Source organism: Lepisma saccharinum, chromosome 5 (genome assembly GCF_977018435.1).
Source record: "Lepisma saccharinum chromosome 5, izLepSacc3.1, whole genome shotgun sequence".
Taxonomy (NCBI): domain Eukaryota; kingdom Metazoa; phylum Arthropoda; class Insecta; order Zygentoma; family Lepismatidae; genus Lepisma; species Lepisma saccharinum.
Window position 1 is genome coordinate 81,240 of NC_139233.1, and position 15,503 is coordinate 96,742.

A 15,503-nucleotide genomic window follows, 5' to 3' on the forward strand; every position below is an offset into this window, starting at 1 on the left:
GCAAGGATACTCCAAGAAAGTGGACATAGAGTGTAAACATTCAGATACATGTTGCAGTCTTATTGAACTATGTAGTGAAATACAAAATATAATTATCCTTACCTTTAAAAACACAATTTTTGAACCTTTTCAATGTAACCAATGGGGGTACAAAATACAAAGGCTGTCGCAGAGAAGGTGAGACAGATTTTTTCCTGGCTTGGCAACACTGCCTATGGTTTCGGCACTAGTCGCGTCGATTAGGATGACTCATTCTGTTTCCGTAGCAAGTTGTCACATGTTGCGAAACCACGTTAGTGAGCAGCTGTGTTGATTTACGTGGAACGTGTTTCGTTTACTCCTCCAGGTTTTTGTGTATTGCTTTTCGTGATGAGTACTCAAGATGAACAGCGACATGCCATAAAATTTTGTTGGCGTTTAGGGGAAAAGTGCTGCGCAAACATATGCAATGTTTCAACAGGCATATGCCGATCAAGACAGAATGAGTAGAGCCACAGTATTACCAAGGAGTCATTGAGACTCTGTGCCAGCACATAGCAAAAAAGAGGCCGCATTTGAAGAACTCCTTCAGATTGCACCACGATAACGCATACCCGCATACCATGCAGGCTTTTCAGGATTATGCAACAAAGAGAAAAATAGAAATTTTCCCACATCCAGCATACATCCCGGACCTTGCACCCTGAGACTTTTGGCTATTTCCACTTTTAAAGGCAACTATACGTGGTCGTCATTTCATGACGAACAAAGAAGTGATCACTGCAGTGCAAGTTTTCTTCAGTTCGCTACCTGACGACGAATTTTCAAAGACATTCACAAAGTTGCAGGAGCGTATGGACGCTTGCTTAGCTGTCAATGGTGCCTATTTTGAAAAAGATGTACGTCCACTCGATATGGCTGATTCTGAATAAAAATTTTGTGCAGACTCCCGTTGCCCCTAGCTACAGCTCTAAACTTGACAAAAACTAGAAATGCAGATAATGCGAATGAAGCAAGCAAGAAAATTTTACAAAATCAATTTTTATTTGCATAAAATTTGAAATCGAAGGGGTAATTGCTCCTCTGTCCCCCCCCCCTTTTGCAGGTGGAGGTGCCCTTGGCCGTCAACGTTTGTCCCCCCTTGCTAATTTAGAATTGATTACCCTCGAAGGTTGGGGGGAGGGGGCAATGACCCCCGTGTTGTGATAGGCTCTCTGCCATTGTTAGTCAACCTTATTCTGCACAGTTTGTCTGCTCGACTAACCTTGTATTAATGTGAATACCATGCCCCCCTCTCCCATTTATCCAAACCGATTCTAAAGGCATAAGAGGTGGTGTTTCATTTCAACCCTATTGCCACGATCACCACAGGTAGGTGGAAACTATACATAATTATCCAAAACTAAAAATCAATAACAAGTCAATCAAACGATAAGATCCCCCCATTTTTGTGTGAAGATATATACGTAGAATTGGCATAAAATTTTGTCCCCCCCAAAAAAATTCCCATGATGCAGGCACATCATGAAACCCCCCTGTGGGCACGCCTGGTGAACAAATAGAACTTCAGTACACTGATTTAAGTCTTTCATCTTCAGTGGCTGTAACAGTACAAATAAAGCACTTTGTGAAATGTCACGTGAAACAAGAAGATTTGTGTTGCTTATGATTTTAAATAGTAAATAAGTAAACAAGATAGCATTGACATAAGTTCTGACAAGTACTTTTTGCCAGAGTTCATATGTTAGTTAAGTGTAATAGTGAATGTGACTTTCAGAAAGAGATGTGAAATTGTGTTATGTCCTCTACGTGAATGTTCAGTGGAATATCAAATAAGGAGATTATGACAAAAAAAATTGAAAGTAAAATTCAGGAAATAATTATATATTATTTTGTTGTCATTGTTTGTTTTTGTATTAGAAGCAAGAAAGTTACAAGTGAAACAGGAAAATGTAAAATTGAACTTCCATTATATACACACCAGCATTTTTTAATGTTGCAAAGTGGTTTATTTCTTGCTTGTTTTCAGTGGCATGCCTAAAGATGGGGGGTGTTATAACCCCGCTTTGGCCCAGAATTCCTAAAAAAAAAAAAAGCCAAAGGTAGGAAAAGATGGCAAAATGAAGGCTGACTACCAGAAAAAGTGTACATAACCCCTCCCTTTCGAAAATCCTGGGCATGCCGCTGTTCGTTTTAAATCCACTTTCTCCTCTAATAGACTAATTGGGACTCAACCTAGAGTTTAAAGTGGGATCAGAATAAGCACTGTATAATGTCCCTCAACTGGGGGATCGAACCTTGGGCCCTTTGATTACATGTGCGTTACCAGTGTGCCATTAAAGAGGCTACAAGTGTTGTAACTTGGCCAAACACTTCAAATATGCAATGCTACTCTCAGGCATCTGAGCCATATTGTAACATTATGCTGCTTATACTTACTTTGTAACCTGTATGTTCGATGTAAGGCCCCTTCTCCTGCACTTCCTTTTCTTTCATCACCCTCTTGAGCATTTTGATCTGTGCCAGCTCTCCTGAATCTTGCCCACTTTCACCATCTTCGTTCTGTGGGAAAGTAAAGCTTCATTACACAATGCATTGCGAGAAAATTATGAAAAGCTATCTAATACCGGACATTAGCTAAGTGAAGATTTTAGAAACTTTACCAGAGTTGTTCCAGGAATATCCGATGTATGAATTGAATCTATTGAATTTGCACAAAAAATACACTACACTTTGGAATTCACTTTCTTCGAACACAACCAAAAAAAAAAAAAAAAAACTGCACGATGAGCATATCAAGATTGGGTCTCTGCTGTTGGAACTCCACAGAGATGTCATTCCTGTCAATCTGTTTACACAACCCTCGGCATCAAAGTTGATGTACACAGAAGAACTATTTTTCAATTTTATTGCATTGTACCATGAAAAATAAAGGTTACTACATAATCCTTTTTCAGGCATCTTATTTATATATTAATTATAACAGTGCGCTAAAAAAGTTGTTTATTATATTTTTGTTGTTATGTTTAATAAGTAGAATCTATTTATTAAATAATATAAAATATTTCAATATTACCTTTAATCTTATTTAATTTTGGAAGTATTTGTATCTAACTTAAAGTAATTGCCTTACTTAATATGTCATTTAGCTGGATTCCGTGCTACAATGTCAGCAGGTCACAGGTTCAAATCCTGGCATGGCTGTTCATTGTGAATATCCCTTCATCAATTTCATTATACCACCACTCATCCTAATCTACACAATTAGCCAAAAGTGGCAGGAATGCAAAGTAAAATAAACCAAATCAATAGATTGTCAGTATTCTGATTTTCATAATATTTGCACCTTCCTTTATGTCTTGCCTGTGCAAGGAAAGAAGTACAATGTTGGAGAAATTGATGTCCAGTTTCAAGTAAATTTTTCACACCAATTCGATATATTTTGATAGGGGTTCAATTACTATTTTGTTTCATATTGAATTAGAATTGCGTATGAAAAGGAACTGGAAACTTTTCTTTCTGAATATGTATTTACTTACTTAACAGAGGAGTCCAAATAAAGCATTAGCAATTTTGCATTAGAATATACTAATTAGAGAAAATAAAAACAAAGTAAAATTGCATGCAATAATTACTACAGGAGCACATTTTTGGTAAATAAAAAAGCAAAATTTCAATACAAAAACAGAGTCAATTTCAGGTTCAAAAGCAGTTTATAAAATGAAATTTTGCTGTTATAGTGGGTGAAAAAGCAGCAAATAAAATGACTTTTTGGTTTTAAAAATGTGAATATAATCCCAAATTTGATTTAAAAACTCATAGGATACTTCAGACTTCAGAAAGTGTCGTGTCGTTATATAAACGGTAAATTTCGTGTTTAAGAGTCGATTTCGCATTTTGCAGTTCATTTCGTATTATTTCGCGACAAAACAGGGTAGGAAAATGCACCTCACATCTTTCAGAAACATGAAAAATGAACATTACAATGTGTTATTTCACATTTCGTGTTTTCGTCAAAAACAAAATATACATGCCTCTAGTAATTACACATTTTTACACAACAGCCTTCTAAAATGTCAAATTGGTTTGGTAGATTATTGTGTTGGCTACGATACAGGGAGCACTGGATGAAGTATAATCTTTGCTTCCGAAAAGTAAAAAGTTGAGTGGTTCAGATAGTGTGAGGTGGCACTCGAAAAATAATTTCCTGGAAATGGTGATCACTTCTGATGTTCCCATTGCTAGTATCCTTTATAGTCACAGACGTTCTTATCAAACATCATTTGTAGATGGAGAGGTTTTCAAGGAAGCTTTCTGTAAAGCTGGTGAGGTACTTTTTAGTGATTTAATAATAATAAAAAATAAAAAAAAGGTAAAGTGCTCCCCTGTGCTTAGCACCACACCATGAAGGCGTATAGGGGTGTGGGGGTAACGCCCCACACTTTCTTGATCCGGTCATGAGTGGGGTGATGTGATTTCAAAAATAAAAATGAAATACTGAACTGGGGAGATATGGCCTAAAAGAGGTGCCAGGCCCACAGTACTGAAGCCAAAAGTTATTTAATATATAAATACATAAAATAATCAATGTCAATTTTATGGTATTGGCACTTTGTTTCCTTTTTTAGCTCGTGTTGTTAGGTCTAATAAGATAAGTAGACAGCCAGTGATTCTTGTAAATTAGCCCTCAAACCAAAAAATGTGGACACACTTGAAATTTGTTCCTTACTTTGTGGATCCTATCTCAATCCTTGAAACCCAAGGTGGTCGCAATCGACAGTTTTTCTTTTAGACCCAATCTCAGCATTCAAAACCCAGGGTGCTCTAAAGGGTCATGTTTCTCTGTGGCCCAAATCCGTTCCTTCCTTTGAGAATCCAATTTGTCTTCGAAACCCTCCTTGGACTAAATCAACATGTTTCTTTGTGGTCGAAATCCATTCCATCCTTTCTGAATCCAATCTCAGCATTCAAAACCCACATTGGTCTAAAGGGTCATGTTTCTTTCTGGCCGAAATCAGTTCCTTTGAGAATCCTATCTGTGTCTTCGAAATCCACTGCCCTTTCAGGCAACATGTTTCTCTGCGGCTGAAATCCGTTCCTTACTTTGTGAATCCTACCTCAGTCACTGAAACCCACTATGGTATAAAGGGACATATTTCCTTGCCGCTGAAATCCATTACTTCCTTTGTGAATCCAATGTGTCTTCAAAACCCACCTTGGACTAAATCAATATGTTTCTTTGTGGCCGAAATTCATTTCGTCCTTTGTGAATCCAATCTCAGTCCTTGAAACCCACCATGGTCTAAAGGGTCGTTTGTCTGTGGCCAAAATCCATTCTTTCCTTTATGAATCCAACGTGTCTTGGAAAGCCCCCTTGGACTAAATGAACATGTTTCTCTGTGGCTGAAATCCGTTTGTTCCATTGTGAATCCTGTCTGTCACCTTGGACTAAATGGACATGTTTCAGTGTGGCCGAAATCAGTTTTTCTTACCTTGTGAATCCTATCTCAGTTTTCGAAACCCACTATGGTATAAAGCAAGGGTGGCCAACTCGTAGTCGACCAGCAAGTCGAGAGAGGTAGCCCGCGGTGCTCTGTCATATTATACGGATTTTATTATGCACATTCACAAAACATTTTATTATTTACCTCTCTGTATTTTCAACTGTAGTATCAGGAAAAGAGCTTTGTTGTAACAGTTAATTTCTTTCTTTGTTAAATCACATAATAATTAACCATAAAAAATGTAAATATCCTTTGCCTTCTCCGTTCGGAGTAACCAACAATTTGTTATTGAACGACTGAACAATGGGCAATCAGAAGCTTTCTTCTCCTACACCACATTGTTGTTAGCGACATGGCCGGTTTGATTATATTGTTAGATGCAACATTGTTTGCACAAAATACTGGGCCAGTAGGCAGTTATTCGCAACCCTGTGGAATGCTGTGATGTTTGTCAAAAGTTTGCGATCGTAAGACTGTAAACTCGCTGTGAGGCTGCTGTCTGCTGTTTATTAGTCGGGCTACAAGCCGCCAAGTCACGAGTGAACCCGGTAAGAAGAAACAAAAGACTTACCACTATCACTTAAAACAGGTGCCAGGCCCACAGTACTGAAGCCAAAACTTTTTAAATAAGTAAATAAATGCATACATAAAATAAATTAATCAATGTCCATTTTATGGTATTGCCCTTTGCTTCCTTTTTTAGGCTCTCATTGTAAGGTCTAATAAGATAAGTAGACTGCCAGTGAGTCTTCAAATGTAAATTAGCCCTCAAACCAAAAAAGGTTGGCCACCCCTGAGATGTTTGGATTCATGAATGCATCTTTACAAGCTTTAATCCTGCCAAAATTTACCCATATTTTCTCCCCAGTTCATATGCTACTTTGCACTTTCGATTTTCAGAAAGAACAATATGTGATATTTAGATCACGTCAACCATATTGCATTATACCGAAAAAATTAAGAAAAATATGCAAGCGAGATCCTTGAAGTTTAGGAAATGCATTCATATTTACCGAATAATCGTCGTCAGGCTCTTCTTTCACCAACAGTTCATTGTCCAGATACTGGGAGGCATTCGTGCCTGAAGAACCAGCATCCTCATCAAATTCTGACATGAACACTGGAGGATCCTGGGATGGGAAGAATGTTGAAGGACGGAAGAGAAGACGGTTGTTTCTCTGATGGCGATGGGATGCCTGCAACAAATTACATCAACATTAAATTACCATAAAATGTAATATGGCACTAATTTGAGGCAGAACATTAGTTAACTTAGGTAATTCTATCATGTATGTGAGTTAGAAGGTGATGACAATTCTTGAGTGTCTAGTCCAGTGGCAGTTCTAATGTGAGGGTCCGGGCTAACCCATATTTTCAACTAGAAATAATGTTTTTTTTAAAAAAATATTCTTAAAATAATATTGATAGATTCACTTGGATTATAACTTGTTATTTTCCATACCCATATTCATCTCATTTCCGGTTGCACAGTCTGATTTATTGTGCAGAAATTTAAGTGAAAATGCAATCTGAAAAGAACTTGATATACAGTGCTTGTTCTACCGCCAGTCTTAGCTTCACTTGATTTTTTTGCTTTCACTGTTTTGCCTATGTGGAAATGTCCGTCAATGTTACCACAATGGGAATCTGACAATGAGAAATTCCACACAGTTAAAACAGTGCTAGTGAAAAACCAGGGCTGGCTCAATAGCTCAGTTGGTAGAGCAATGGCATGATATGCCAGACACCCATGTTCAAGTCAAACCTCCATTTTTGCTTAAATGTCGACATAGTATATCTCCTGTGTGCACCAAATTATAAAGTCAGATTTATGTTAATAATTATTACAAGACCAAATATACTTATTTGAGTTGCATCATCATATAATATTACTTGCACGATAATAATAATAATAATAATAATAATAATAATAATAGAACAAGAAATTAGATGTAAGAAATTTGAAAGGCAAATGGCAGCAATAACTTGGAAACTTTTAAAAGGCAATATTATCATGACACAAGTAGTTAACTTGCTGAAAATGTTGTACAGCCAATAAGGTGTGTTTTATACAGCATATATTGATACAATTGTAGGTTGAATTGTATCTTCCGCAAATATCCTGTATAAAGAAACAAACTGCAGAGTGAGGTGAGTGTACACGCAGAGTGAAGCAATGAATGAGGATATAAGAATTCTCAATCTTTACAGAATTTTGCAAAACTTTCATGATAATCAGATTCTCCAAAAGTGTTGTGGACACATGGGCATAACTTGGAACCTAATCGAACTTGGGGTTCAACTTTGGGGGGCAGTCTCGAAGTTTTCCATTTCATAAAATTAGTATTTAGGATTATTTTCCTGTAACTGTGATATGTGCGAAATCAGAAATATTACTCTTTATTTTGCTCCTCAGATCCCAGGAGGTTAACAAAAGATGTATTAAGTTTAAAATTTTAAGAAAACTGGATTTGTTTTGGGTGGGGGGAGGCAAGTGCACCCCCTTGTCCCTGCCAAGTTACACCTATGGTTGTGAGCCACTTTAGTAGACCCCACCAAAGACCAAAGTGCCAGGAAAGCATCAGTAAATAAAATCCAACCAATACTTGCAAACACTAATACCACTGGTACCAGCTCAGCCCTAATTTTTTTTATGGTAATATCAATTTTTAAGATAAAGGGAAAATTTGGATGAAAGTGGGAAAGTTGCACTATTGGAAGCTAAATTGTGCTTTCTGGTTGTGGCAACAAGGACGGAGCCTCGAGTTTACATTTCCTAGGGGACCAAGGTGGAAAGAAAAAAATGAAGAAAACAAAGGGGGGGGGGTCGACATTAGAAGAAATTTATATAATATATTGCTTTACTGGGAGCAACAAAAAATTGAATAGGAAAATGTAAAATCCAAGGTACTTTCATAGAAATGTACAGCCTATACCATTTACCTTCTTTAACTGATTTTCTAGTTTAGGAGCTCTTCCTGGAACTGGCAAACCAGCTCTCTGGAGTTTGATGAAATACTTCTGCACCCTGCTCTGCACTTGTTTTGGTGTCCTGTTCCCTGAAATGGAAAACAAGTCCACTTATGTGACACATTTAATTAGTACAGTCGCAATAAAAAAATCTTTACACCACATCCTCGTTCATACATACTATAACACAAAACAGATAGACCTCTCAATGAAAAACATGTTAAAGATACTCTATGTCATCAAAAGTATCCGGACACATCGAGGAACGTGTGTTTATCATAAAGGGTGACACAGTAATGTCATCTACTGCATGGAACAGTCTGAGGAACTCACCAACTTTGATTGTGGTCAGGTGCCACTTGTGTAAGAAGTCTGTGTGCGAGATTTCCACCCTCCTAAACATCCCTAGGTCCACTGTTTCCTATGTTATAGTAAAGTCGAAAAATGAAGAGACATGTACAACCCAAAAGCATGCAGACCGACCTCCCATATTGACCTCCAGAGACTGTCGAGTGTTCAAGAGGGTCGTGCAGCATAATCGTTAATCATCCATTTTCACCATCCCAAAGGAATTCTGAACTGCATCAGGATCTACTCCAAGCACCATGACTGTTCGGCTTGAGATGCGGCAACTTGGTTTCCATGGCCGAGCAGCTGCTCATAAGCCAAACATCACAAAGGCAAATGCCAACTCACGTGGTGCAAGGAGCATCGAAACTGGACCATAGAAGAGTGGAAAACCTTTGTGTGGAGTGATGAATCACGTTGGTAGGGTGTGGGTGTAGCGAATGCTTAGTGAACGACATCTACTAGCCTGTTTAATGCAGACAGAGAAATTCGGGGGTGGCGGGGTTACAGTGTGGTCATGTTCCTCCTGGAGGGGGCTTAGGCCCCTTGTTGCTTTACATGACAATGTCACAACACAAGCTTACAGTGACATTTCAACAACTTTCATGCTGCCTACCATCGAAGACCAGTTCGGAGATGACCATTGTGTCTTTCCACACGACTGAGCACACTCTCATACTGCAGGGCTTGTGGGGGGAGTGGTTTGATGACAACCACATCCCCTATTGGACTGGCCTGCACAGAGTCCTGATTTGTATCCCATAGAACATCTCTTTGATGTTTTGGAACGCAGACTTCGTGCTAGACCACACCAACACCTCTTCTCATTTCGGTGCTCCGCGAGGAAACCTTCCGCCACCTGATTGAAAGTATGCCTGAGAGAGTGAAGGCTGTCATGAAGGCTATGGGTGGGCCAACACCCTATTGACTGTCAGTGCTCCCGATAGAGGGTGGCCCAAAGGTGGTGTCCGGAAACTTCTGATCACATAGAGTATGTCCAAGCCCTCGACTACATCTCACAGTCATTCGCAGAGGTGGATGAGAAACGGAGACTGCGAAGAAGCAGCAAATCCAACATCTCTACTTGCTATGTCAGCAGGAAGATGTCACTGCAGTCAGTCAGTGTTAGCAGACATGGCCATGTTCAACTTGATGTCAAAAGAATATTGATCTTGCAATTTGATTGTATTGTTCAAAGACAAATAAAGGTTCCTACATTAAAGTTATTTGTACAGTCAAACTTAGAAAACAAATATTTGGTTCTGAATTTAAAAAAGTTTATTTTCCTTGCAATTTTTAATATGGCTTTCATACCTCTGACCTAAACACAATGATGAAAATGAATGATGTGGAACAAAGTTTTAGCTGTAAGGTGACTAAGAACATGAAGTATTAGTATTTCTGAGAAATTATGACTGCACACTCTTATTAAATCGAATATTTCTGAAAGTACCTTCTTATAATGCTAATCTACAGTTCATAATGTTAATAAATTGAAGAACAGATAAGAGAGCGTTATTTAGTACAACATAATTCAAACATAATGTAATTGGTGCCTGCACAACCACAGTGATATTTTCTGGTTTATGCTGTTATCGAAACTAAAAATATAAATAATGCAAGATACTCAATACAATTAACTCGTTCGTTGTTCCAATTTAAAAAAATATATATCAACCTTTCCCACTTTTATCATAAACTCTTCAGTAAACATATTTGGTAAACAAAATTGATCACATTTAAAAAAAATGCTTTCAGGGTTCTTACTGGGAAACCTGATGGGAAGAGACCTGTAGAAAGGCCACGAAATTGGTCAACACTAGACTGATTTTAGCCAGGAAAGGGACAGCAAACAACCTTCAAGTTTAGAAAAGCCAGTTAGTCAGTTATATTTTTTCGATGTAACGATATCATTATAATAATACAATGAGTGATATAATTCTTGTTGATTGAACACGAGAACTATCAAATACAATTCTTTGAGGAAATAAGCACAATCCATGACTCATCCAAAGCTGACTGGTAGTCTTACCCAATGCTGTTGCTATCTTCTTCCATCGCCTCATCTCAATCTCTTCTGGAGGGAAATCAACCAGAAGTTCTTCCAGTCGCCTTTGCTCTTCCGCAGTCCATAGCTGAAAAAGATAAATAAATCTGCATCAATAATTGTGTATGCATACATAAATAATACAAAAAAACAATACCAAAGTGTTTGAAGATTAATATGGAACAGGGATGTACCTATGAAATGCAAGAAGGTAATATACAGGGTGGATCAAAGAGTCACTTAACACCCCCCGTACAAGGCCACTGCAGCACGCAACATGGAAATGGTGATGACCAATCCTTATCAGGCCAGGTGGGGGAAGGTCACTTCCAGCACTTCTTGTAATGTACCTTCATTTCTCAACCATAAAGGTATGTCATGTACAAATTTGGTTTCATATCCTCTTTCATTAAGATTTTTATAACACTTTTTCCGGGGCCCCTTACGAGTGAGACACTCTGTATAATACCACGCAGCCTTATGGAAATTGGCAGGGACCGCCAGAAAAAAAACGTACTAACGAGAAAAACGTACTATCGCGAAACGTATAATTGCAATTTCACTGTATTCTGATTGAATCCTTCAATAAAATTCCGATAAATTGCTTTTTATTATTAATCAATATTTTGAACAACTGTTAATAGTTACAATTCTCAAGCATCAGAATATGCATGGTTATCAGTTCACAGCAGGATTTACATTACAAAATCTAAAAGTACAGAAAGACCAGCATTTGGGTCACCATCACAAGGGTGAGTGAAATGAAAACCTTAAAAGTGCAATAAAATTCCGAAAAGTTGTACAATTGATTTGTAAGTTGACAAGAGTTATCCTTGTAGTTGAAAACATGACCAACAGGTGGCAACATGACGCTGCAACACTGAAGAAGGAAGCAGCGTGAATGCAAAGATGGCCGCCCCATTGTCGACATGCACAGAGTTAGAGCAGCGATCTGTGATGTGAAGGTGTTAAACCACTTGAAATTCATCGCAGGATGAAAGTGCAGGATGGTGATTCGTGTGTGAACCTACAACAAGTGTACGAGTGGTGTAGAAAGTTTAAAAGTGGCGTAACTTCTGTGGAGGATGCCCTGCGACTGAGCCAGGCACACTGTGTAGCGAAGAATGAACCCATCAGCGCAGCAGAAGAGCTTGTGAAGGAAAAGAGACATATTACTGTGAAGGAAATAGCCTCCATTTTGGATATGTCTTGATTCAGCACACAATATTGTCCACGATGTGCTGCGATTCAATAAAGTGTCGGCGAGATGGGTGCCACGTCAGTTGACTGCTGAACTGAGATCGTTGCGTCAATGCCTGTGAGGAACTTTTGTGTTGTTTCCAGGTCAAAGGTGATGGATTTCTGGAAGGAATTGTTACAGGAGTTGAAACCTGGGTGCACCATCACCAACATGAAACAAAAAGATCAAGCAAGGAATGGCACCAAAGCTCGTTGTCAAAACCAAAATATTCTGCACCCACCACCAGCAGAAAAAGTAATGCTCTCTCTCTCTCTCTTCTGGGATGCAAATGGGGACATTTTTTAACATTACATTGAAAAGGGAGTAACAGTGACCAGTACTTCTTATGCAGATCTGCTCCAAAATCACCTTCGCCCTGCAATCAGGAGTAAACGACGAGGACTTATGATTTCAGGTGTATTGTTACTGCTGAACAATGCCCTTTTAATGGATACAACAATCCAGGATATGAAATTTGAATGTCTCACACACCCACCTTATTCACCAGACCATGCCTCCAGTGATGGGAAGTCTCAAAGAGGTGATTGGAGACAAGCATTTCCAAAGCGATGAAGAGGTGAAAACCACGGTGCACAAGTGGTGACAGTCACAACCAAGATAATTCTTCTCACGAGGTATCCATGCACTTCCAAAATGATGGAATACGTGCATTGCACGTCATGGGGACTACATCGAAAGATGATGTATGTATAATTTTCCTGTTTCCTCATTTGCCTCACAATAAATAAATAAGGTTTTCATTTGAATCACCCTCGTATATGCACACTTTTCTGTATGACATTGCATGTGTTGCTTAACTCTAAGGTGACAGCAGAAAATTCTATCCAAGACTTGCTATTGAAGTAAGCAGCTGAAGGCCAGTTTAGGCAAGTAATTCATTGGTATATTTACTAAAGCTTTCACCACATAATGTGGTTTCTTCAGGAGTTAATGCAACATAGTCAAAGTTTAAAAAATGTGAAGTTGGATATTAAAAAAAGGTAAAAATGGAAGGTGAAAGACAATGTCGAATGCTCTGTCACTCCATCTTAGACTGATGACTAAGTTGTACTAACTTTGACTATTCTCGTCATAACTCATGAAGAAGCCACATGATATGAAGAAAGCTTGAGTAAATAAAACGAGTAAGTATATGCCTAAATTGGTCTTCAGCTGTTCAGTGGAATGATTGAATCGGGTGTAATTTCTGCCTTATTTTGATATTGAAATTTGCCCACCAGTGTCAAGCAACAAACAAAACATGCAGGAAAGTAAATAATGATCCACATGTCCTTTTTTTATTGCAGGTGACTGTACATTGAAATACAGCATAGAAAATTTAACTTAAAAATACAATCAATGAAGTCAAGAGACACTTATAAAATAACAGAATGTTTTGAAATGAGAAATTTTAAACATGTGTCTCAATTGTTTGAAGCATGTCAACACTAGTATGAACTCTACTCTAAATAAACACAGATATATCCGACCGTTTAAGATTTCTGTACTCTGTTCTACTACAATAAATGTTATACAGGATGTATTATAAGTGATGGTCATAAATGAAACCAGAGATACATCGAATCAAACCCAGACGAAAGTTCCTCTTCCACTTTTCCGAGATATGTTCAGTGTCTGAACTAGACCCCAACGAAAGTGTGGGAAAGTACAGTTCACACCTCTGTAGGATGAGTACTATGGCAGTCAGAAAGGCGGTTCCCAATAAATCGTAAAGGAATCTTATGCGCTCTAGCAGAAACGCACCATGGGAGATCTGTGGGACCTAATGTGGAAGGGACTCCCCATAGAAAGAATATGTGAAAGGGGTATCTGAGGAAGCAGGTGGACATCAATTACATGATATCCAGATACCATTCACAATTACAGAAACACGATAGACAAAACCAGGATAATATTAGCATGGTTGCATTGCCGGAGGGGCAATTGGCATAGTAACACAGACAGTAAATGGAAGCAAAATGCCCGTTGGCAGACGAATGTCATGGGAAAACAGTGTTTAGCTGTGGTTTGTAGTTTGTAAAAGATGGAAAGAGTATGATGTGTGAAGGGAGTCGATGAGGGCCTATGAAAAACCTCCATCCAACCTTTGTGACGGAAGAAACACCCGTACAAAAAATAGAATACGTAAGATGAAAGAAACAATACCAATTTGTTTTCCGATGGTCACGGGAGTTGAACCCTCAACCTACTGAATGTAAGCTGAACACTTTACCACTTGGGCACTGTGACACAGTAGTGTTGTGGTGTGAATGCAGGATGTAGGCATGATACCTATGTACATACGTACGTATTGTCAATCAAAACTAGGGATGGTAACGAGGCCGAGACCAGCCATGTTCTTGTCTTGGTCTCGAATTAGAGACCAAGACCACCACCCTCGAGACTTTTTTAAGGAAGAGATCGAGACCAAGATGGCCACCTAGTACACGAAGCAAGTTCACCCTTTTGAACTCGAGATGAGACCAAGACCAAGGAAAGTCTCGTCTCGTCTCGATACCATTCCTAATCGAAACGTACATGACATTATTGGAAATTGCTGTACTCCATACTGTAGGTGCCTTTGAATCACGTAAAAGGTACGACGTGTTCTACTAGTATTACGTAATTTGCGTAGTTCCTATCCTTACCATCAGGGGGCAGCGTGACTTGCATCAAGGCTAGAAGGCATGAGATGTAGTTCAGTAAGTGTGTCTGTTCGAGATGGAATACGTACAACACTGTCTGTCACTGAAGTGCATGTATCGTGGTTCAAATGGAACATGTGTACACTAACGAGGAATATGCGGACATGCATTTCTTCTATGGGAAAGCAGACGGTAATACAGTGGAGGCTGCACGCCTGTACCAGAAAGCTTTTCCTCACCGACGACACCCTGATCGTCGCGTGTTCATAAGATTACACCAACGCCTCCGAGAACACGGGAGTTTTGAATATGGAGAAAGAAGCGGTAAGCCAACACGTATCACAATGGAAGAAGAGGAAAGCATTTTACAATGTGTTGAAGAAGCACCAGGGATGTCAACTAGGAGGATCGCAGCATAGGAGCGAGGTGATTCTCACCGCAGTGTGTGGCACATTTTACACCGCCAGTTGCTCTACCCATACGATCTCCAACGCGTACAAGGTCTCCAAGCAACAGATTGCAAGGCCAGGGTTAGGTTTTGTGAGTGGATGCTGCAAAAACTTGCATTACACCAATGCTTTTTAGGTGACAATTCATTCAGAGATGAAGCTGGATTCACTCGTGAACTTGTGAACTTTCATAATACTCATGTGTGGTGTGATGAAAATCCCCATGAAATGTTTGAGTCACAACATCAGCAACATTTCACCTTGAATGTGTGGATGGGTGTAGTAGGTGATTTCATATTGGGACCTTACATCCTGCCTCCC

At 39.0% G+C, this 15,503-nt stretch overlaps 1 protein-coding gene across 4 annotated transcripts in view; it reads right to left on the reverse strand.

Moving 5' to 3' along the window:
* Atac1 (Ada2a-containing complex component 1) overlaps positions 1 to 15,503 on the reverse strand; it is a 71,630-nt gene that overhangs the window by 35,252 nt on the left and 20,875 nt on the right. For all 4 annotated transcript variants that reach the window (XM_083121947.1, XM_083121944.1, XM_083121945.1 and 1 more), the window contains 4 exons: positions 10,834 to 10,936; positions 8,427 to 8,542; positions 6,497 to 6,679; positions 2,419 to 2,541 (listed from right to left, as the gene is read on the reverse strand). In XM_083121947.1, the coding sequence (XP_082978073.1) occupies positions 2,419 to 2,541; positions 6,497 to 6,679; positions 8,427 to 8,542; positions 10,834 to 10,936 (525 nt within the window). The remainder of the gene's footprint in view (positions 1 to 2,418; positions 2,542 to 6,496; positions 6,680 to 8,426; positions 8,543 to 10,833; positions 10,937 to 15,503) is intronic.